The sequence below is a fragment of the Pezoporus wallicus genome, unplaced genomic scaffold (genome assembly GCF_028554395.1).
Source record: "Pezoporus wallicus isolate ANWC-B61680 ecotype Strahan unplaced genomic scaffold, APGP_CSIRO_Pwel_v1 contig_6354, whole genome shotgun sequence".
NCBI lineage: Eukaryota > Metazoa > Chordata > Aves > Psittaciformes > Psittacidae > Pezoporus > Pezoporus wallicus.
Genome location: NW_026638688.1, coordinates 2,984,699 through 3,009,053, shown reverse-complemented (window position 1 = coordinate 3,009,053; position 24,355 = coordinate 2,984,699). Strand labels below are relative to the sequence as shown.

Genomic DNA, 24,355 nt, shown 5'->3' with positions numbered 1-24,355 from the left:
ATGTGGCCACCGTTGGAGGTCTGGTCACTGCAGTAGTCTTGAGCACCATGGGCGGCTTCTGTCTGTAAGTGGGTTGTAGAACAATTGAGGCCTGGGCACTGCAGGTGCCTTGGTGTCTGCAAGTGGTTTAGAGACCACTGGGGAGATGGGCAATGCAGGAGGCTTGGGCTCTATAGGGGGCATGGTGACTCTAGGATGCTTGGTAGCCGTAAGTGGTTTATGCACAACAGGTAGCCTCGGCACCACAGTAGGCTTGGGTTCCGAATGTGGTTTCTCCAGCACCGGAGGCCTGGCACTGCAGTGGTCTTGAGCACGATGGGAGGCTTGGTGTCTGTAAGTGGGTTGGAGACCACTTGAGGCTTGGCCACCGCAGGTAACTTGGTATCCGTGTTTTGGAGACCACTGGAGGCCTGTGCACCGCAGGAGACTTGCAATCTGTGGTTTGCTTGGTGACTCTAGGACGCTTAGTGACCATAAGTGATTTGTCCACGGGTTACTTGGGCACCACAGGTGATTTGGTCTTCATAAGTGGTTTGGCCACCAAAAGTGACTTGGGCGCCACCGGGAAGACAAGAGTCAGGATGGCAGGGAGTTTGTTCTGGGGTTGTTGTTCTTGCAGCTGGGGCTTCATTAGTGAGTAGCCTTCCAAGAGCAGCTTCAGTCCCAGGCAGGGAGGCACGGGCACGGTTGCCTGCAGGGAGACATTGAAACAACTGGGTTGGAAAAGAGCTTAAGATCATCAAGTCCAACTGTTCCCCAGCGCTTGCAAATTCACCCCTAACTCGTGTCATTAAGGGCCTTGTCTACACAGGTTTTGAACCCCTCCATGGACTTTGACTTCCTTTTTCCCTCGGCAGCTTGTTCCAATGCCTGATCACCCCTTTGGGGGAAGTTAATTGTTCCTAATCCCGTCTAAACCTCCCCTGCTGTAGCTTGAGGCTTTTTTTCTTTTCTATTGCTTGTTCCTTGAGAGCAGAGAGCAGCCTATCCCACAGCCCCTCCAAACCCACCTCTTTGTAGACGAGTTCAAAGGCTCCAGTGGAGCAGCTGAGGTTCTCCCTGTGGTCCAGGATCACACGCAGTATGTCAGGCTGGACGGCAGCGCAGAGACACAGAGTCATTCTTTGTTGGGGTGGTGATTGGAGGGACGTCAGGGTCAGTCAGTGGTGACCTGAGGACAGTTCTGCTGCTGCTGCTGGCTTTTCCATGACTTTGTATTCTGCTGATGATCATGACAGCACCTATCTTCTTTTTAAAGTCCAGATTGGTGGAGATGGGCATCTAGCTGATGGGCTATAAACGTGTTATATAGCAGGCGACAGCATATAATACGAGTTCATTGGCTGTTTTTCCCCCACATTAAATAAAAGCTCCTGAGATACACAGTGGACTTCTCCATCTTCCCGCATTACCCGCCAAGTATATCTGGGTCCCTGAGCAAAAGCAATCCCACGAGTAGGTTTGCCTTTACCTAAGCAGGAATAACCCAGACTTTCTTCCCCAGCAAATTCTTTATGTTTACCACAGGAACTTTATCCCCCTCTACAGTACATAAAAGTTCTGATTGGGCTGGGCCAGCCCTGTTGGCAGATCCCCTCGTGTTGACCAACCCGGTGGCTTTTGATAAATGCATATCCCGATGTTTGAAAGTCCCACCACCCATTGCTCTCAGTGTAGTTTTTAAGAGCACACTGTACCATTTGATTTAACCAGAGGCTGGTGCATGGCAGGGGATGTGATATACCCACTCAATGCCATGCTCTTTGGCACAAGTGTCTATAAGGTTGTTCTGGAAATGAGTCCCGTTGTCTGACTCGGTTCATTCTGGGGTGCCGTGTCGCCACAAAATCTGTTTCTCAAGGCCCAGGGTAGTGTTCCGGGCAGTGGCGTGGGGCACAGCGTATGTTTCCAGCCATCCGGTGGTTGCTTCCACCATGGTAAGCACATGGCTTAAGTCTTGGCGGGTTGCTGGGAGTGTGATACAGTCTGCCAGGCCTTCCTGTATTTGAACTTCATCTATTGTCCTCCATACCAAAAAGGCTTTAACCGCCTGGCTTTTTTAATTGCAGCCCATGTTTCACAGTCATGAATGACCTGGGCAGTAGTGTTCATTGTTAAGTCAGCCCCTCGATATCACAGGCTCATCTGTATGTTGCATCTTCGCTTGATGGGCTGAGGTGTCATGGGTCCGTGGCTAAAAATAATTCACCATTATGTTGCCAATGTAAGTCCACTTGAGCCACTTCAATCTTAGCAGCTTTATCCACTTTTTGGATGTTCTGGTGTTTCCCATTGGCCCGACTCTTGCGTACATGAGCATTTACATGGTGTACCTTCACCACCAGGTTCTGCACCTGGGCAGCGGTATCTTGTCACAGTGCAGCAGCCAGATGGGTTTACGTCTGTTTTTCACCCCCTTGGCTGGTGGGATGTGTGTCCCTGTGCGATGGTGGATTCTGGTTCAGGTAGGGGGAAGTGGTTACCGTCATGTTGTCCCACTTAGGGTGGGCAGGATGCTGTTCCCGTCTTCATGGCCTTATTGTTGCAGCTTTTCTGCCTGCTCCTGGGCGCTACTTCATGTCTGCTGCCAGCAACACAGCTCTGCTGCCCAGGACACGCAGTCAGAGCTGTTGGTGGGACTGCATCTGGTTGAGTGGGTGCCCTGGTCAGGACAGTAGCCCCAGGCTTGCTCATAGTGGCCTGAACCCACTGGAGCAGGGGTTTTGGCTGTGGTGGTGCCTGGGGGGCAGAGCTGGAGAAGCGCAAGTGCAGTTGTGTCAGAGCAGCCGCCTTGACCTGTGCTTCTCCAGCCCGTGGGAGCTGAGTGGTTCTGCCCCACTTGGGCATCACAGGAGGCCTGGAGTCTGTAGGGGGATTGGTGACCATAGAACACGTGATGACCATAAGTGGTTTAGGCTCCCCAGGAAGGTTGGACTCTACTGAGGGCTTGGTGACTGTAGGATGTGTGGTGACTGTAAGTGGCTTACGTACCACTAGAGGCCTCGGCAGCACTGGAGTCTTGGTCTCTGACCAGGGGCTTGGTGAATGTAGGACGCTTGGTGATCATGAATGGCTTAGGCACCACTGGAGGCTTTGGCACCACAGCAGGCTTGCTGTCCATAAGTGGGTTGGAAACCACTGGAGGCCTGGGCAGCGCAGGTAACTTGGTGCCCATAAGTGGTTTGGAGATATCTGGAGGCCTGAGCCCTGCAGGAGGCTTGGGCTCTATAATGGGCTTTGTGATCATGGGATACTTGTACATAAGTGGTTTGGCCACCATAGGAGGCCTGGGTACCACGGCTGGCTTGGGCATCACAGGTAATTTGGTGTTCATAAGTGGTCTGGAGCCCACTGGAGGCTTGGGCACCACTGGGCGGACAAGAGGCAGGATGGTGGGGAGTTTGTCCTGTGGTTTTTTTTGCAGCTGGGGCTTCCTTAGTGAGTAGCCTTCCACCACCAGCTTCAGTCCCAGGCAGGGAGGCACTGACACAATGGCCTGCAGGGAGATATTGAAACAACTGGGTTGGAAAACAGCTTAAGATCATCAAGTCCAACTGTTCCCCACCACTGCCAAGGCCACCTCTAACTCATGCTATTAAGGGCCTCGTCTACAAAGGTATTGAACCCCTCCGTGGACTGTGACCTCCTTCTTCCCTTGGCAGCCTTTTGCAATGCTTGACTACCCATTTGGGGGAAGTAATTGTTCCTAATCCCCAGTCTAAACCTCCCCTGCTGTAGCTTGAGGCTTTTTTTTTTTCTTGTTCTATTGCTTGTCCCTTGGGAGCAGAGAGCAGCCTATCCCACAGCCCCTCCAAACCCACCTCTTTGTAGATGAGTTCAAAGGCTCCAGTGGAGCAGCCGGGGTTCTCCCTGTGGTCCAGGACCACACGCAGTATGTCACGCTGGACGGCGGCGCAGAGCAGTCGGGTCACTGCTGAGCAGGGCGCCATGGTGGGACTGACATTGATCTCTAGCAGCCACGGCTGGCAGTCCTCCCCGAACATGAAATCGGCCCCGTAGAGCTCGAAGCTTCCCTTGCGGTCTCTCACCAGCTCCCGGCCGCTGTGCAGGGCAGCCACCACTGCCTCCTTCATGCCTGGAACAATTATGATCTCCCAGGCCTCCGTGTGCCCCACTTGCTGTAGGTGAAGCTGCAACTGGTGGCTGGACCATATCAAGTCACAGGGCAGATTGGGGTTGCGGCCCCCAGCCTGCCTCCACTGCTTCTGGATGGACACATTGCAGAGGTGCCGGGAGCTGGTGTGGGAAGAGCAGAGATGGGTCAACAGGGTGCTGGGGTGTGGGGTGTGCTGTGCCAGGGTGGGGGGCACTCACGCGTGTAGGTGGCTCAGGGAGAAGGGCTGGGAGCAGAAGCGCACGTAGCTGTCCCGGTAGAACCATATGGTCAGCGGGTTCCAGTCAGTCACCAGGATCCATTGCCGCAGGTCAATCTTGGTGCCGAAGATGAGCAGCGGCCGCTCCACGTATTTCTGTACTATCCATTGTCCTGGCTGCGCTGAGGGCGCTGCGGGTTTCCCAGGCAGCTCCAGGATCTCCTCCAGCCGTGCCGAGCAGGTGATGCCTGTGAGCGGGGACACACGGTGCCGGTGAGACCCCTCCTCACCAGGAAGCCTGTGCCCAAACCCCATTTTCCCCTTGACTTCACCTCTACCACGGGACATAGCTCCGGGCTTGATTATCCACAGATTGTGAACGCCCTCTATGTGGAGCTGGGGCAGCCGCTCCTGCAGCTTCTGTAGCAGTGCCCTGCACTGTTCCTGCTGATGGATGCTGGACTCCAGCCTTGCCTGCTCGCTGCAGGGTGGTGACACAGGGGTTCAGCACCAGCACTGCCATGCTGTGTAGCCCCCCCACCCCATCCTGCCCCACACGCACTTCACCACACGGTAGTACTCATGCAGGAAGCAGTCCCAGTCGGCGTTGGTGACACGGAGCACTGGGGAGTCCCTGTCAATGTCTGTGTGCTCCAGCCTGTCCAGCTGCAATCTGCAGACCTGCAGTGCTTTCTCCAGCAGCTCAGGGGGTGATGGGGATACTGGACCTGCTGGAAGTGGCATGGACTGAGGGGCATGGCTGCTGGCTACCCTTGGGATGCTTGGCTTTGGGTGCATCCGGGTCCCAAGGCACAGCCCCAAGCAGAGGCTCAGCCCACAGCCATGGCCCTGAGCTCCTCACCATCCCCACCAGGCCCATCTCCACACACTCACCTGCCCCCTTGCCAGGTGACTCCATCACCCCTTGCATGATGCCAGGCTTCTCCACAGCCAGTTTGAGCAGGCTGTGAGCTGCTGTCAGGCGGAAATCCTCTGCAAAGGATTTGAGTTGTCCTCACCCCGTCCTGCCCAAGACAGGGGGGGACATGGGATATGGCAGGGGGGCAGAAGAGCAACAGCCCCAGCTCACCGATGAAGGCTTGACGTTCATCCTCATTCCCAAGCCGGTAGCACCTTGGGAAGAAGGTGGTGGGATCCGCTTGGTAGAATGAGGGCAGGTTTTGGAGGTTGACACACAGCCCCTCCTGTATAGATGGACAGGGGTGGCAGTCAGTGCTGGACCTGCCGCCACCCCTGTTCATCCCCAGCACTGCATCCTCAGCGTCTCCAGATTCTCACCTTGGTGGTGAAGGCTCCAGTGCCCTTGAAGTGGTTTACCATTTGGTGGTCCTGGAGCTGCCAGTAGCGTACAGCACTGCGCCGGCTTGTCCAGATGAATGTCGGCATTTGGTCTCGCACCATGGAGGACTGAGTAAGGGACAGAGGGGACCAGAGTGAGCTGAGGAATCCCCATTTCACTCTCAGTGCCCTGCCCAGGCTGTGCCCTGCGGAGTCCAGCCCTGCCCCTCTGCACTAACCATGATGTCATGGATGCCATCAGGGTCCTCAGCATACCACGGGACCTCCTCCTGCTCCTCCTCCTCCAACATCTGGACCCAGTGCTGAGTCCAACAGGACGCCGAACCTGGCTCTGCATGGAGCACTGCCTCCCATTGCTCCTCACCACCACTGTCCTCCACCTTCTCCTCCAGCTGCTTTTTGGTGTCCTGCTGCACTGAGCGAGTGCCCACTTTGGTGGTGGTGGAGAACTTCTCCACCCAGCCTCGTGCCCGCAGCAGCCTGCGCATCACAGGGTAGGGGCCCTGCACTGAGAAGATCTTTTTCTCCTGGGGAAGGACACAAGCGCTCAGCCATAAATGCAACAGGCGCATGTTCATGGCATGTTGTGGGGTGTGTGCGTGTAATCGGGTCCCACCTTGATGGCCTCCTTCACATGCTGTCTGGCCCTCTTCAGCAGCTCCTTGTTGACAGCGGGCTGCTGCTTGGTGCTGGCAGGAGCTGTTAAGGACAAGCCAGGCTGAGCTGCTGGCCCCGTGTCCCCAGTCCCATGGCAGGGACAGCAGGACAAGGGGTGAAGGCACCCACCTCTCTGCTGCTGCATGCTTGAGCCGGGGCTACTCTGTGCAGCTGACACGAAGTCAAAGAAATTCGTGCCGGAATTCCGGCTACTGTGCACCCCGAGAGGTGCTTCACAGGGCCCGGAGGCCTCACTTCAACTGTCGTGGAAATCGTCAGTAACACGTCTCCTAGTCTGGCAGTCGCCCCCCCCCAGCCAGGCTGGGGGAGTCTGTGTGCCAAAGAGAGATTGACTCCTTCCAGACGAAGCCTGAGGGCGAGGGGAGCTGGTGTGACTTTTCATCCCCCAGGACCAAGCGCTTCCCCCCTCCCTGTGGGGACCGAGGTGGGGCCCAGCACATGGAACTCCCCAGCTCCTGCACCAGCCCTGGCCTCTGCACTGGCTTCACTGACCTGAAGGTGGACAAACACCAGCCCTCCTGTGTCGTGTGTGTCACCCCCCAACCTCCCAGCCCCGTTCCTCGAACTCGTTCACGTCGACACTCACCCCAAACATCAAACCCTTTCGTGCCCCGCATCCCGAGGCTCCCCCCAACCTTTTTGGTGCCCCCCAGCCCCGTTCACCCCCATTTATCCCCTTTTTTTAGGCCACCCCTCCCGCTCCTCCCACCACACGTCCTGCCCCCACCGTCGGGACCGCCCTCTCTGTTTGCCGTTGCTACGGCGGGCCGTGAGTAGCCAGGCGGGGCGTCCAACGGACCGGCGCCTTCCGTGCCCCGCCCATGGAACCCGGCTGTGCCGTGCCCCGCCCATGGGCCTCGGGCGCTCTATGGGCCCCGGGCACTGTAAGCCAAGAGAAGAGAGGCAGCTGTGAGCCCCTGTGTGCCCCGGGGCCATGGGGCTGCGTCCCCAGTGGCTGTTGCCAGGCCCCTCACCGTGCTCTTGGCATCTCAAACCCAGCCCTTCCCCAGCACAGGGGGTGCAAGCAACCTGGGGCATCCTCCTGCCCTGTCCCTGAGAGGGTCTTGGGCACAATGGCACCGCTGTTCCCACAGGTGGGACTGACGGCTCTGGGCACAAAGGGCACGCTGGCTTGAGGCCCGTACCCCGCTCCCAAAATCCCAACATGAGGGATCTGCCTTCTCCCATTCCAGAGCCTCAGGTTCTCAAGGAATTCCTCCCCCAGAATGCAGGCCCTGGTGTTGACAGCTTCATCTTGCTGATTTTCTTGTGGATCTCCTCCATGAAGCGGACGACAAAATCCACCAGCTTGTGCTTGTTACAGATGAACACAGCACAATGCCCACTCCTTATTCTATACCATTCACATTACGGTGAGATTGCGCATTTTTCAATATATTGTTGCTTTTGTCTCTCATATATAGGTATATATATATGCACACACACACAAAGAGATATCATTTCTTAGTTCATGGACTATCCTTATAAAATTTGCTGAATTCATTCAGTCCACAATATTAGGCTCAATCTCTTGTAAGTCTCTCAGGGCAGGAGAGGTGGTCTGCTGATGACACTGGTGAAATCATCTGGTCGCTGCTGAGCTCTTCCAGTTTCACCAAAGGTCATTCTTTGTTGGGGTGGTGATCAAAGGGAAGTCAGGGTCAGTTGATGCTGACCTGAGGACAGTTCTGCTGCTGGCTTCTCCATGACTTTATTCTCTGCTGATAATCGTGACGGCACCTATTTTCTGTTCAAGCTGCTTGGCTTCTGTACCTTCTAGTTCGTGACCATCAGCCGCATTGTCTCAGCATCAGATCAACCAGGTGACAATGTGCTCCCCTGGAAGACGGCTGAAATCTTTTTGTGTATTCCACAGCTTGGTTGATGTCCGGGATCAAGAAGTTACTTCTTCCTCTTTGTCTGATTTCTGTAGCAATAACTCTTGTTCAGATACTGTCCCTTGTAGTGTGTGCATTGGGTCTTTTTTTTTCTTCATTGCACAGGTTGCTCTGTGTGGCTTTTTTTTTTGGTTTTCCCCTTGCAACTGATATTGGTCCTTTGGTGCAGCTGCACTATCACTGTGGTTGGGGTGGCTGCAGGGTCTTTCACTGGGATTGGAGTAAGGATCAGAGTAAGCATTACTTAGCAACAACTAAAAACTTTGGTTTGTTACCAGCACTGTTCCCAGATTAAGCCGAAAACACAGGACTGCACTATCTAGGAAGAAGGAGAAAAATAACTTTTACAGCTGAACCCATGACACTTGTCCATTTCTCTTGTGTAGTACCTTACACCAAATGAGGCCTCACTGGACTAAAAGCAACCCTGTGGAGAGAGAAGATGCTCCTTAGATTGCTTTCTTTTAATTTCTTGATACGTAGCTTGCAGCAGGTGAAGTACGAGGCTATTGAAGTTGAACTGTTGAACTATGAACCTATTCACTATTGAACTATGAACTATTATTATTGAACTATGAACATATTCACTATTGAACTTATGAAATATTTAAGGCATGCTCCTCACTAACTACATTCACAAGTAGATCTTCCTTCTTCCCATTAAAGCCTAGCGCTGCAACTCTCTGACAGCTTGCATTACATTCAGCAGGACTTTGTAGTATTACATCATGTTATGCTGGGGTCATTTTCCACTGCCTGGTACTAACAGGATGTGACATTACATGAGTGAGCTAATGTAGCTAAAGTATCTATGATGGCGTGGGCTATCACAGCTGAATTGAAGTCAGAGAGGTGAAAGGAAAATAAAGCAAAGAAAAAATACTCTTTTTTAGAAAGTGCACTAATTTTGCAAGCGATAGGATTCAAAGTAGACAGCTGAATTATTAGCAGAGGTTTCAGCAATTTTTGGGGGGAGGAGGGAACTCATCAATCTATTTCTGGCTTTTCAAGGTTTATTTTAGAGTATTTGCTAACGACTTATAGAGTATTCTTAAGCATTCAGTTTATTTGTTGTTTTTGGCAATTAGTTTCTGAAGGCATATGTTATCATTTCTGCACCTTGGTTGGCTAAAAATGAACAGTAAGCAAGGTATTTAAGTTATTTTTGCTAATTGCAGGCTTCCTCTTAAGGAAATACTCATGACTTGTGGTAGTTTAATCTAACAATAAAAGGCCCTCAGAAAGAATTTGCTGATGTTGTCAAAAATGTCTTGAAATCTTACATTAATTCCAACAGCTTTTGGGGAGACAACAGTGCTATGGGCTCTTTAGAGCAATCATCTATTAACTTCTGCTCTGGCAGCAGTGTCTCCCCATGCCATTAGTCACAGAACTCCAGACACAGCCAGCTCTCAGTGACAGGAGCTCTCTCCCAGTCTCAATGATGTTAGTTTGCATCTCTGTTTTCTACCGAGTCTTGCCCTAGGTTAGCTGAGTCTGGTTAGTGAAGATACTCATTTGATGTTTGGGTCCAGGCTGTAGGTCCACTTGATTCAGAACAGAGAAATGAATTCAAATATCCCCTTAGCTGAACAGTATGTAGGACTAGGTTATATCCCTCTGCCAGATTAAGGAATATTTATATCAAGTAAATAAAAAATGCCATTAAAAGACAGAGATGTATTTTTGGTGGGGTAGTGTAAATGTCATATCTTATTTGAGTGGAGTTATGATCTGAAGCAGTTTTTAAATGTGGAAAACTGGTTTTTGGCTACTTTGGGGTGGTTAAATCTTTCTGATTTGACCACAGACTCTGTACTGAACATGGGAAATCTTTCTTACTTAAGGGCTTGTCTAAACTAATACATTTCCAAGAAATTCTGAATCAGAGTCTTCTATTAAGAAGCCCATTGTCCTTTTATATTAAAAATAAACTCCTTAGAACTCCCTTAATCTGAATTTTTATTGCTTTTTAAGTTCTACTGCACTCCACCAACCAGGCACTGTCGAGAGCACCTCTAATTTCAGACATCTTTATGTTTGTTAGCTTATTCCTGATAAAGAGCCCAGGGAAGAGCAACAAAGTAGTTACAAGCCTAAATAAATGTAGATTAAGATTTTGCACTGTGTGTTTGAGTAAAGAATGATTAGGTGATGGCAAACAGTGAAGAAGGTCTAGAAGTACCTACAAAATAGGAGTTTTAGTGGTGGAAGAATTATTTATAGGTAGAAAGTATAAGGGAGAGTAATGCAGTGAAACAAAGGAAAACTTGTCTCAAGTGTCAGCCAAACTTCTGACAAAGAGATGTATTGTGTTATGATATGGTCTCCCTGGGCAAGTGGCAGTAGTTCAGTGTCTGGCACGTTTGAAGCTAGACCAGATAAGACACTGAAAAATGAATAATAAGGAACAATCATACAGTGACAGGAAGATGAACTGAAGACCCAAGTGGTTGCTACCAGTCTCAAGATCCCATGCTATCATTCCACATATGCAGAGCTCAGGAAAAGAGATGTCTTTTCTGTATTCATGCAAAGTTAAGAGGTTTGACTGTGCCATCTGTAGTAATCATGTCTTGGCTGAGATGAGAGGTGAGAATTCTAGTAAGCATAATTCTGTTGTTATACTATTTAAAAAGAACCCGGTTATTTTCCTTAAATACGTTTTAAAAATTCTGTATCAAACAAAACAAAACAAAACAAAAAGGAAGTTTGAAATGAAAGATTCCTGCACCTCTGGTTGTCTCTTAGGACTGAAATGGATATGCTGTGAGAAGAAATTAAAAACCAAATTGCATTGTGTCTGATGCATAATGCAGCCAGAGCCTGGGGATGTGTCATCTGTCTGAAGCTCAACAGAACTTACATTTATAAAGCAGCAGCAACAACCACCACAAAATTCTAAGCAACAATTGGATTCCCCATCAAATATCAGAAACTTTAAAAAATGGAAAACTTGTTTTAGGAAAGAAATCAGAGCTGAGCTAGAAAACTCCAGAAGCGTGTGTTACATCCTGTGAACATTCAGGTACTTTTGTGAAGCAAACACATGATTTATCAGGAGAAAAAAGAAATACGCAATATTTCTATTGTTTTTCAAGTCAGTTATTGCTGTGGAGATGGTGCTGAGCATTAGCCTCATCAGAGCAGGAGTGTCTCATCCCCAGCTCTGAGGTGGTACCTTGCAGCTGGCCTGAGGTCCAGAGCTGGGAGTAGCTGTGTGTATTGGCTGCTGTTTATGAAATACTTCAGTGAGAAAATGGAGAACAACAAAGTGTAGTAGCTTGTCAGTCTTCTAGATGCCTGAATAAGTGATTTCTTAGGAAACCACTAAGCAAAGCCTTCAGCTTTTGTTTTCTTTTTTCCACCAACCCGTACTGAAATAGGACTTGTTTAGTGGTATGGCTTGTGACGTATGAGAAACTCAAATGACTTGTCAAGGGTTGTGTTGAGTTTACAGCATGGGCAGGGTGTAAACCCTGACCCTGAATCCTTCTTTTTGTGGTTGGACTCTGATCTATTGGTTGGGAATTTACTGAACCTGTAGGTCAGTGGTAAATAGCTTTTAATGCCTGAAGAGTGGTGCAATGTGGCTCACCTGGTAGCTGGAGCACAGTTCTTGCAGGGAACCCTGATTCTTCCCTCCAGGGCTGTTGGAGAGCTGCTGTTAGTGTGGCATTGTGCTGGTATGGAGAGCTGCAGGATCTATTGCTCAATGCTGTGGTCAGGCAGCGGCATTTGGTGCTCTGAGTGTGTCTGTGTTCCTCTTGTGACCTACAGCTATCCCCTGTGCCCCTGCTCCCTGCAGCTCCTCTCCACTGCCCTGCTCCAAATCCCTTCATGCCTCCTTGAGCATCTACCCCACCCTCTCGAACTCTCTCTGAAGAGCTTTATGATTCCTCTGCCTGCCAGACAGCAGCAGGTCTCAGCAGCTGTGGTCCCCAGCAGGTCAGTCCTGCCTTCAGGATTGTTAAAATGGACCAGGATGTGCTTTTCCCACCCAGAACAGAGTTCATGTTTTCTTGCTTGAAGAGAGCATCACCAACTTCCTTCAAGCTAGGTAAGGACTGAGAGAGGTTTGATGGAGCTCAGATTTAAAGTCATGGGCTTGCTGGTCCCTGTCTGCTTCCATGCTGATTAGAGAAGGCTGCCCCTCTCATGGCTGATGCATAATTTCGGGCATTTGAATCAGCATAGTATTTCATTGAATGTAAATACTCTGACTTAACCTTATTTTAACCTTTGCATGACTGTAGAAGGCTGTTGGTTTGAAGTGATCCCAGGGGGGTGTTAATGTGTCCATGTGGGAGAGTTAATTTTATAAATATAAACTGTGAAGACCGTTTGCTCAGAAACTGAATAAATTATTTAGCAATAAATGGTACTTGTGATTTCAGGAGAGCGCTGCAGATTGATAACCTGATTTTGGAAAGGTCAGCAGCTGTGACTTAATCGCTCAAGGGCCCCCACTGATGTCTCCTGTACCCAGTGCTGCAGCACCATGTGCTGGCAGGGAGCACCCTGCACGAGCAGGGCTGGTGAGTGGCAGGAGCAGCATCTTTCAGGATTAGAAGTTCTGTTGCTGTTAGAAGAAGTGATGGTAGGTTCAGTTTTCAAACCTGGTCACCCAACAGCCCTCACGTTGTCATCTGAATCTGAAAGACTCTCAAACAGCTCTTGTGCAGGTCCTGTGGAGCACAAGTACAGGCTGTAACTAGAACTTGTTTGGAAACTCTCTTTGCCTTTTCTTTCTTTCCCTTCCTATTTTACCTTGTCCCCTGGTATTACCTGAGTTGATGCTATCGTCCTGATTCAGTCCCAGACTAGTAATTTCCCACCTGCTCATGTCTCACTGGCCTTTTACGTTTGGACTAAAAATGTCAATTATGCACACAATTATTTGCATTGATGAAGTTTCTTGCATGGCTCTCTAAATCTCCTATGTGTGCAATTCTTCTAATTCAGTTTGCATTTTAGCTGCACATTTCGCAGGACTCTGTCTGGTGATGCTAGTTTGAGTGATTGAGCTCCATTTTTTCAGAGTTGTGAAGGCTTATCTGCAGACAGGTACATCTGTCTCCATGTTATGCTATCAGTTTTGTGAGATGATCATTAGGAAGTGATAGGCAATTTTGGAAGCTGTACAACTCAGTAATTTTGGAAGCTGTGACTTGGCTGTTTCCATATTGCTGACTTGCAAATTTGGGTTTTGCTGAGTGGTATGGTTTGATTTTGCTAAGTTATGACCTACTAAATTAGTTGTACTGTCACAACTTGCTGAGAGCTGGAGGTACCTGAGATGGTTGAGTTTCTGAAAGATAGTGATAGTTTTTCTGTTTAAGCCCTTAAACTTGCTTTCCAAAGAGTCCTCAGCTTAATTGTTATGTTAAGAAAAAAATACATGGAACCACATATTCTTTCTCTTAAATAGGTAACTGTCTTAACCTTTCTAAGCAGAATAGCTCTCCCTGGAGATATCTCTGTCCTCATCTGCTAATGGGAAAGGAAATACGTGCAATGATTTCAAGGGAGGCTGGATTTGACTTCATAGCAAGCTTCTGTATTTTATATATATTTAGTCTGACCTGTTTTTTGTAAGTAGCTACATAAATATCAGACCACTTACCATTCACACTAAATGGTAATACTCAGGACTTCTGAAATGCCATAGGTACTGCAAGCAGATCTTTAACATTGCTCCAGAGTTTTCTTGGAAAAAGATGTATTTTAGAGAGCACAGGTGAACAGGGAGCATCCAGGGCTAAAGAGCGCTGAAGTGCGCAAATGGTCCTGATGTCAGCCAAATGAACTGGATCATCCAATTATTTTCAATTACAATTCTGATCCTTTCCTTAATGTTTTCCTATGCTGATATCTCTGTCAGTAATGCAGCCAACTCTGGCTTTATGATCGCCTTTGTTGCAACGTGCTGTGCTTAATTACTTTGCCTCTGTAACAAACAGACATTCTGAACAATTAGACAATAATATGGAAGCAGGAAAAGAAAATAGCTCAATAGACTTTCATTTTAATTATGCTGATAGTGCACCCTATGGTTTTGAATCAATGCTGGAATAATGTTCTTTTAATAGTCTTCAATAACTTTAAACGAGATCTAATAAATTTGTATTTTTATGTGAATTTTAGAAGGAAAAATCCCTTGTTATTGATTTTATTTTCAATTGAAAATCACAACTCCCATGATTTGTACACTTGTGTTCTAATTGGATGTCCACCCCCATTAAACAAATCACTTGAACCACCTAAATTACTATACTGGAAGTGATTATACTTTGAGCAAATGTTTAGTACATTCCTGAGTTGCTGCCCTGTTGCAGGAACATCCCACTTGCATTTTAGAAATTGGTGAAATATGAAGAATTATGTTTGGGGCTTTTTTTCGTACATACAGTCACAAATTTTTATATATATATATTAAAGCTAACAAGCTGACAGGAAGCAGAGTAGAATCTTTGTGAGTAGGATGAAAAACTGGCATCATAAAATGAATGCCCAGCTACTTTGTCCTTAAAATTAAATTAAGCTGACTTTGGAAGGGCTGCTACTGAGCTACGCTGACACACAACTTTGCTGTATTTTGCTACACAGCCACTGATGCATATTTAGCTTCTTAAGTCTTCTTCACCAATGTCACAATAATAAATCAAGCAGCAGTAAATCAACCAGTTTTCCAAGGTGACATGGGAAGCAAATAGATTAATTCCTTTATTAATACAATTTACATAAAATTACCATAGTTTTTAAACTATGACTTTTGACAGGTCTCTGAATATAAAAAAAGCATCTAAGGCATATGGAAAGCTGTGAGCTGCTCCTGTGGTCTTACAATAAAAAATAAAGCAAGCAAGACTGAAAAAGGACATTTTAAACCTCAGAGGATGTGATCAGAAATCAGTTTCCATCACTGGGAAATGACTGAGGAGATAGCCGAGTGTGCCATGCTTAGTTTATAACGAATTCAGTAAGGATCATGCACATGTCTTAAACTCCCAGTCTTTGCAGTGTGGAAATTTCTGGTGTTTGTCTAAATTCAGGTCTACAAGACTCAGAACCTCTTGTCTCTGTGTATGTAACTAAAGGCAGAAATTGTCTTCAATAGCCTTAGATCATGGTGAGCACTCTTAGGTACATGTGGTTTGATAAGAGTTTTGTACTGGTAAACCTGGTTCTGAAAGCTCCAACTTAAATTTGCACAGCATTGTGGAAAAGAAAGGTCTGAATAAGCTCCCACTGCCTACAGGATGGCAATGTGGCTGGCCAGGTTTGTGTTCACATGCAGCATCCCTGCCAAGCCCTTTGGGTGTATCTGCTGCTGGTTGTGCAGGTGTGAGCATGGCCCATCTGAGCAATATATCAGTTTGCCTAAAAAGCCAGAAAAAGTTACTTTGAGTGGGTTCAAGTTATTACAGAATGAGTATGATTTAAAAAGAAAAATATTCTTTCTCACTGGGTGGTTATTACTTTGAAATTCCTGTCTTTAGCTGCATTTCTTAAGAATGTCTGGCCTGTGATACCTATTAAAACACTACACTTCTCTGGTTACTGCTGCAGAATGCATAAAGTTTTACAAATTATATGGAAAACATTTCAGCAGAAGGTCCATAAATGGAGAACCAATTTTAGTGTGTGTGTCTAAGCATGTGCAGGATGCATGCTCAGTTTGAGGTTTTTAAGAAGCAAGTAAATGATATGTACCAGCCTTTTAAAAGAGGTCTCATGCAGGCATATGACATGAGTTGTCAAATAAAGAAGGCTCCAAAGGTATTACTCGCCACTGAAAACCTTGGCCGTACACACTGGAGCACTCACTGTGCTAGATCAGGCTAAACCAGCATGATTATTTTTGCTGCTGCTCAGCGCTGTGGTTTGACCTGACTTCTGCAAAATGGAGTGGAGCAAAACTACTGCTTAGATAGGTATAGCTTGTCAAATGGTTTTACAAACATTAATATATTATGCTAACCATTGTATCACTTCGTATACAGCTGAACATAGATGATAGATATTCAGGCAGTAGTGTTCCTGCTGTGGTCTCTAATTTCTCTTTGCTCACAGGGTCCCTTGAGCAAAAGTTTTGGAAGAAGAAACAGAGACCTGCTTGATTTACAGTGATCAGGTAGACAAGTGCCTCTGCTTTCCAGACTGAAAGCTGTTTTCTGCTAAGCAGCAGATATAGCTGTCAGTTTGGAAGGTTATTTGATATTGCCTGAGTTTCTCAACCACAGCATAAGTGAAGTGCTTCCTGTAATATGAAGCATTTATGGATAATATTTGTAGAGTAATTGCCATGCAATTACTGCTCCACTGCCAAAGATTTCAGTCAGTTGTCGTGTATCTTGCAGAAAAAATCCTACTGGGGACAGTGTGATGAAAACATCCACAAGCATTTGGGAAAATGATGTGAGGTCAGTTGGTTTGATTTGACTTGATGTGGGCATTCAATATGCTGCACTGGCTGGTGTTGAGAGAGTTTTCATTTCAAATATGAAAAGTGGGAAGCCTCTCAGATGAAAAATTAGTGGGAAGCTGGAATGCAATTACCGGTATTTGTGGTATCTAGAAAGAAACAAGAATCTCTTGTCCTTTGAGTGACTCCGTATGTTGTGCTTCTTTGGAAAAGGAATGAAAGCCATGTCCAATATACTGCTCATTTTTTCTTGCTATATAGCTTATTTTTGGTAAGCATTCTTACCCTTTCCTGGAAAGGTGCAGCCTTTTCTCTACATTTGTGGATATCAGGTTCCTGATGGCAAATCCAACTGAATTTTCATTTGAATTTTCATCTAACAGTAGAAAAATCTTTTATCTAATCTAAGTCCCATGTCCAATAGCTTTGATTTTTCTTATGTAATATTGAGCAGTGACCGATGGTATTTAATTTTGGTTCTGAGAATTCATTGCTTTCTTCTGCTTAGTAATAAAGTATTTACCCATTGCTGTGGAAGATCAGTAATCCCTCTCTGCAGGATACCTTTTCATCATAATGTTTAGCATGTGTAATCTGACTTTTTTGATGATTTTCACTTGAAAGCAGTGAGAAAAGAGATCTATTGTCAGCTTATTTTATGACTTTTAGAAAGCTGAACTGGGGTGTGGTTTCCCTGCAGTTCTGCAAGTTGTGTTCTTTCCCAAGTCTCTTGTGCTGAATCAACCGAAAGCAGGATCTCATCATGTAGCTTTTGCTGTCTACATTACCAAGCTACATGATAGTAAGTGTTTTATTCCCTAAACTGAGCTGTCAAAGTAGCAAGCTGATTGTTTCTCATTAAGGCTCTGCAAAATGCTCAGCTGTGTTTGGAGGAATCTGCTGTAAGGCAGCTGCAACTTTCCCTGACCTTTAATTTAATTTCGTTTTTCTTCCACCAAGGTTCTCAAAGTCAGCAAAAGAAATATTCTTACTGGGCTGATTAACCTGATGAAGTGTCTCACTTAAACAACGGTGTAAGTTAGGTGAGGGACTTCTTTGGCAGAAGCACATAAAGCACATACGCAGTAAAGGAAGGTTGATGTGAATGAATTTTAATAGAAATAGATATTTTGGTCCAGTTTCTATGGCGAGACATCTCCTTTGCCACATATCACATTCGGTGTCTCCCCTCTGCACAGAGCAGAAGGCTGAAGTGCTCAAAAAAGGACTGATCTTCCATCCAGAGGAAGGGGACCTTCTGGAGGAGGAAGGCTGGGGCTGCCTGCCTTAGCCTGCAAGAACAGTCCTCAGTTTCCTCAGTGGTGGTGGGAGTTTTTGCTCAGAGGGAAGCAAAATCAAAAAGCTATTGATTCTGTCGCTACAATTAAAATTCCTTCCTGTGGATCTGAACTTTCTATTTGCTGTTTTAACTTCTTTGGTCCATTTGCAAATATTTTAATATGTCCAGAGAAGGACATATTAAAGGACTTGGGGGATGCTGTGGCTCTATGTCTGGCCATGTGATGTGGAGACATCTTCTGTGAAGTATTTGGGGCTTTCTGCTTTCAGACCTGCCAGTGTCTGCAAATCCTGAGGCAGGACTTTGAATACCCAGTCATCCAGTCTCCTAGACTGTCTATGCACATGCAGCATGCACAGTGTGTTCTCTGAGAGCTGATGATATGTTCCACTGATCTTTTTTTCTTCCCAATTATTCCCTTTTCTTTATGTGCTTTACAGATTTCCAGGGGCTCCAGTCTTGCTCCCTTCTCAGAGAGCCATTGGAGGGTCTTGTTCCCCAATGACCTGGAAATATTACTAATATTTTTCTCTGTAAATGTTGTTTCTGAAGCCTTATAATCTAGCGGCCAGCCTAGCCTAGGAACTGCAAAGATCAATTTTTGTGTTTGTGGTGGTAGCTCTGTTATAAGCTCATGGTGTTCCTATAACCTTGTAGAATTCCATTGGGGGTTTGTGCATTGTATTTGGGGGAACTGCTTGATTCATCCCTTCACTGATCTGCTTTTCTGATCAATATTTGCTGTGCTCCAGCAATGTTGTATTTACTCTTTCTGTAAAATACCAACTTCTGGTCTGAGATTTCTGTATGTTATGCTCCACTGAGGTAAGGAATGGATTTCCTTTTGTTGTATAGCAGGGATCTATACAAATATCCTCTCACTGCCGCTTGGAGGAACCTAATAGTTTAAGCACTTCATTAGCAGAATACCACATTTGGTGCTGTTATCTGTTGGCAGAAGGTGAGCTAGAAATAGTAAGCATTTGTTTTACCCTTTGATTTGGTGCATCCACAGAATGAAGCCCATATTCAGCTTCTTCCAGTGTTATGCTGGAAAGGTTGGCATTTTTATTTAAAACATGAATGTACTTTTGTATTCTGTGATTGCACAATTCAGTGAGATAAAGTATGTAACATGAACTTGTAGAAATCAGTTCTGTGGTTGAAGAAGAATCGATGACCCTAAACGGAACTAAAAATAAGAGTAATGCTCTTTGAAGTGTTTGCACTGTCACTCTAGAGTAGCTGTGAATACAGGGCAAGCTGGGCTCTGTTTGCTCATACCACCACATGGTCCTGAGAGTGGCTGTCTTTCACATGCGTGCAAGGATTACTGTAGTTTAGGTAAAAAAGTAAAGGCTTTGTAGCTAAGTTGGCAAAAATGATCTGGAAAAACATAATATCCCATAGCTGATTTGCTCTGGAGCACATGATGCTTGAGTCAAGATGTGGGATCCTTTGGAAACAAATTAGCTTAAATTTGATTGAAAATTATTGATTTTCATGGTCAGAGGTTAACGAGGTTTGTCTTTCATTTAGCTTCCCAGCTCTTGGGAGAATAATGAAAATTGCCCAAAGATACAGACCATTCAATTAAAATCAGCAGATGAGTCTAACATATTAGAGTTGATTTTTAGTACTCTATCATTTTTTTTTCTTGTATTTTAGTATCTTGGGCTTTTCAAGAAGTGTGTATGGGGATGGTTTGTGAAACACATGGCATCTATCAGTTTGTTTTCTATATATGAGCTTCTGATGCTTTACATCAGGAATTACATCTTCAGGAATGCACCCTGAAGACAAAATTATGTGCACTAGACTGACAGATCAGGATTGATTAGATAAGATAATTGTGCTGGGGAGAGGGGATGCATATAGAAGAGAATAGGGTGGAGAGAAAGTATCAGAAGATGGCAGGATTCTTTTTTTTTTTTTTTGTACTTAAAAACTTCATTAGCAGTTTCTCTAGTACAGTAGATACAGCTAAAACAAGTCTTCTGCCCCTTCATGTTTAACTTCTGGTATTGTGCAAAGTATACAAAAACCAGGGTGCCTTGAGCAACATGGTGCCTGAGGGCTGCAACACTGATGCCTGCATCTTCCCTCTGCTGAGCCTCTGCTTCTCATTCCAGTAGCAAGATTTGAAGGATCTGAATACCTGTGAGATTCCTGCACGTCTGCCAGATTTGGGGAGAGCATTGCAAAAGGCTGCTTGTGAGAGAAGTTGCCACATTTTCTGCCAGAAAGAGAAGCCCTTCTTGTCTATTCCAGGTAGATTAGACAAGGGACTCCATCCAACCCAAGTGCTACTACTACATCCTTATCAAGTTTCAAAGCTGCATACTTTCCTAGATATTCTCTTTAGTACAAGAAGAAATGCACTGGGGCTCTTAGTTTTCAGTGGTCTGTGTAAAAGGGTGTCCTGTCCACATGGAGTTCATAGCAACACCAAGGTTTAAGTTACCATGACAGTTTAAGGAAGACAAACACATTGCTTAACCATTGCAGCAATGTTTTGCTGTTTGTTCTTAGACAAAGAGAAAAAAAATTTATCCAGGGACCTGGTACAAAGCATGTGGGAAAGACTGAGATTCTCTGCCCTGTCTTCACCTTGATCTTTCCACGTAAGATTTACCCTCAGGAATCCCAGGTCCCTGAATCCAGTGGGAAAGCCTAAAGCAAGGAAGATTTGTCCTTGCTGGAGGAAGGTGAGGTTGGGGTGCATTAGAGCAAACAGTGACTGGGACTAGTCAGTATGGGCTTACAAAGGGGAAATCATGTCTGGTGGACCTGATCGCCTTCTATGATAAAACGCTGAGCTCAGTGGATGTTGTTTATCTAGACATTCACAAGGCTTTCAACATTGTTTCCCCTGACATCCTAATTGACAAACTGGCAAAGTCTGAATGGGTTTCAGGTGGACGGAAAACTGGCTGAACTGCCCAGCTTGAAATGTTGTGATCAGGAGCACAAAGTCTATCTGGAGGCCAGTCTCTAGCTGGGCAGACACTGGGGCTGGTGCTGTTGAATCTCCATTACAGAGCTGCGTGATAGGACAGAATGCACCCTCAGTTAGTTTATAGATGATACAAAAGAGGAGTGAGTGATAGGTGTATGTAAGATGTCACTTTCTGCTGGATTTCTCTTGCTTATTTCTTTGTGATGTTTTGAAAATGCAGAAAGTAATTTTCTACCACAACTGTGCCTGGCTCTGTTCTGCCAAACCACAGTGGCACGTAATTGTTATCCTCTTGTATACAAACTGAGATTCTCAAAAAACATTGATTTGCTAAGTAGTTGAAGAGAAAATGAACTGAGGGAATTTAGCCTTAAATTAGGTTAAATTGGTTACTATATGGAGGTTATTCACAAGAGCAGAGTATGGAGGATGTGGCAGTGAAGGTGTTCTGCCTTTTGCACACTGTCCCATGAAGATGTTCATGAAGCTGTCACATTGTTGGGAGAGTTGATAACCTTCATGCAACTTGAAAGATTTGATAACTTTTGCCAAGGAAATTATTATTTTGATGGTTTTCCCTTTTGTGTTCAGCTTCAGCAGCTCTGGCATGGTCCAAGAGATGGATTTCCACAGGCAGCCTGTACAGACACCCCTTGCTTCCTGACTAATCATGGCCTACAAGGAAACTAAATTAAATCAGTCTCTCAGAAGCACCAAAAGCTGAGGTTCTTTTTTCAATCTGATTTCATTCCTAGGGTGTCCACAGCAGTAGAACACTGTAAAAAAATCAGCATTCATGCTCTAGCCTTCAACAGTTACCCTGTGTGAATGCTACTTCATCATGAAGATTAACCAAACAAAATAGAAAGGTCAAATACTTAAAAAACAATTAAATGAGTATTTCTATATACTGAAAAAATCAATCAAGAATGAAATTTGGTTTTCCGCTTCCAGTAACCTCAAATGTATTTGAATGTGTATCTCTGGAGAGCTGAAAAGACAAACAGCTCCTGTCCCACCTCCCCAGCAAAATACACTTTGGGAGCAATGGAGAACTGATGGTTTTCTTTTAGAAGTTCCAAGCACCAGCACCTTCCATTCAGTTCAGAACAGGCTTCCTGGGTGGCTTTGAACTACAATTAACAGCTTTCTGACATGTTTTGAGGTTTTGTGCTGTTTCACTGGTCATAGCTGGGAGGGAAGGGTCCATGTGGCCCTGGGTTCTCTCCCTAGAAGTGAAGAGAATAATAAGAATTCAGGTATAGGAAAGGAATATAGGTAGCAGGGCATGTATAGAACAGTCCTTTTCCACTCATCTTCTGCTGCCTAGGACCCAACCTTGGTGGGGGATATGTTTATTGGTCCTGTTAGACCTGTCCTCCATAATGGTGCACACACCCCTTTGGAAACCATTTGTCCTCACCCGGGTGCATAATGAGGCCTTACGTTTTTTTCTTTAAACTTTTCCCAACGATTCCTGATATTTTTCTAGCCGTTTGATTACTGTTGAGGATTGATCTGATTTTCATTGGGAACTAACCAAAGGCTCCAACAGCTGTACACTGAATGGCAATAGCTAATGTAGAGCCTTGTTGATTTGCATGTATAGGTATTTTTCCCTGCGTTCAATGCTTTCTTTAGCAAAACTGGATTTTGTCTACCGTTTTATCATCCAGTTGCTGAGGATTGCAACTTTCTGATGCAATAAGTAGTTCATGGTCCGCTTTAGTTTTGATTATCCTGAACGTTTTTGTATCACCTGCAAACTTTGTCTTTTCACTATTCATCACTTTTTCCAGATCATTTATGACTAGAAGTGTACATTTTCTAGTCCTTAATGACCCACCTTCAGAAACATTGATTTCTGCCACTGAAATTTGCCTTTTAAAAAAAAATTACAGAATTCAATAGGAATTGCCAACATTCACATAATGTTTCATGAAATACATATTTTCAGTAGCAAAAATCCAATCTCACCACTTCTGAGTAAGTGCAAGATACATTTTTTGATAGAGAAGAGCTCTGTGTGCAAAATGTACAAAATTTTGTCCAAAATAGTTATTTCCATAGAGATAAAATTGTTTGGAGTTTCCTTGCCTGCACCTGAGCCTATTGCATCTAGAGAAGATGTGGTCATTCAGTTTCTTTCTAGTTGTGCACTAAGACTCAGTTCACTTTTATGGTGTCCAGGGACAAGAGACTACAGATTTCAGAGTCTCAAAGCCACCAAATGAGGGCATAAGGCCCCAAATCCTTCATTACTTTACATACATTTTCTAATAGATAGAATTACCCTGAATTGCAAATTGCCTTCATCATGGATAGCAAAAAAAGAAAACAAGGCCTAAAGAGGTTTGTTAAAATCAGTGGTTTATCTAGATATCTGCAAAACAAATACCATCACTGATACACTATGAGTCAGTTTCTCTGACTTTACTCCTGTAAAGAAAATCTGAGTTTTGGTGTCAGTCAGCAATTAGATGATGATCACAGTTAATGCCAGTTCTCTTTCAAGGATGTCAGGGTCACTTGTCTGGAGGGAGCCGTAATAAAGCCTACTTTGACAAGATTAAACCACATTCAATCCCTACTACAAAACATCACAGTTTGATACAGACACAGCCCCTTCTCGATAAGGCACCCAGGTCTTGAATTTATTTTTATAATTTACAGAATTAATTCAAAGGACTAAAAATCTAAAAGTGATACGTCAGCATTCCCTGACTACTTAACTGTGGTGTAAAATAGCTTATTTAAGTCTTCATTTTCCTCAAACAGATGAGCAATGTTAGCTATTATGCGAGTGTTACTGCCTAAATAATCCAAACAAAGGAGTTACTAGGCACAAACAATGGCTTCACCTCTCCTGAAGTTAATTATTTTGGTGCATGTCAGCTGTTTAGAAACACTAGGACTTTAGAGCAGCAGATAGCTGCATGGTGACTATGAAACATGAACGCTTTTATAACATGCATAATGTAAAAGAGTATGAGTTAAAGATCGAGTCACAGCTGCCTCACTGAGGTCAGTCACAGTTTTTGCACTGGTAGCAGTCAAGCTGGAATTTGTCCCTGCAAGTTTAACACAGTAGTCATGTTCTGTCACTAACGCCTTGGCTCCCTCAGCTGAGAATGAATCAGTTCTGCATTAGAGCTTTCCAAACCTCAGAACAGTGTTTGGTGGAGCTGTAGTCCCAGAGAAGCAAACTTCAGACTGAATCGGATTACCTTACGCATGTGAGTCCATCCACCAGAACAGTAATTACACCGTGGTGGCTCTGCTTTGCCTCTAATCCTGTTTTTCATGCTGTAACTCAGCAAACTTTTGTGCAGTTTTTTTCTGATTTAATTCGCTATGCTTATTGTATCTTGTTCCTCTTTCCTGAGTCCAGGCAGAGCTATTGTTTCGTATGGAAGACTCACTAATGGGAGCCAGAGA

General features: G+C 45.3%; 1 protein-coding gene across 1 annotated transcript; it reads right to left on the bottom strand.

The window, feature by feature from the left end:
- Nucleotides 1-2,983: 2,983 nt before the first annotated feature.
- On the bottom strand, nt 2,984-6,949 carry LOC130600526 (tubulin tyrosine ligase 3-like). The gene is made up of 13 exons (XM_057411941.1): nt 6,919-6,949; nt 6,441-6,542; nt 6,271-6,353; nt 6,086-6,181; nt 5,873-6,040; nt 5,634-5,762; nt 5,425-5,539; nt 5,229-5,327; nt 4,897-5,062; nt 4,667-4,815; nt 4,336-4,582; nt 3,822-4,257; nt 2,984-3,496 (listed from the first exon to the last, which is right to left on the bottom strand). Exons 1-13 carry the CDS (start codon nt 6,947-6,949, stop codon nt 2,984-2,986), a joined length of 2,334 nt encoding a protein of 777 aa, XP_057267924.1.
- Nucleotides 6,950-24,355: the final 17,406 nt, after the last annotated feature.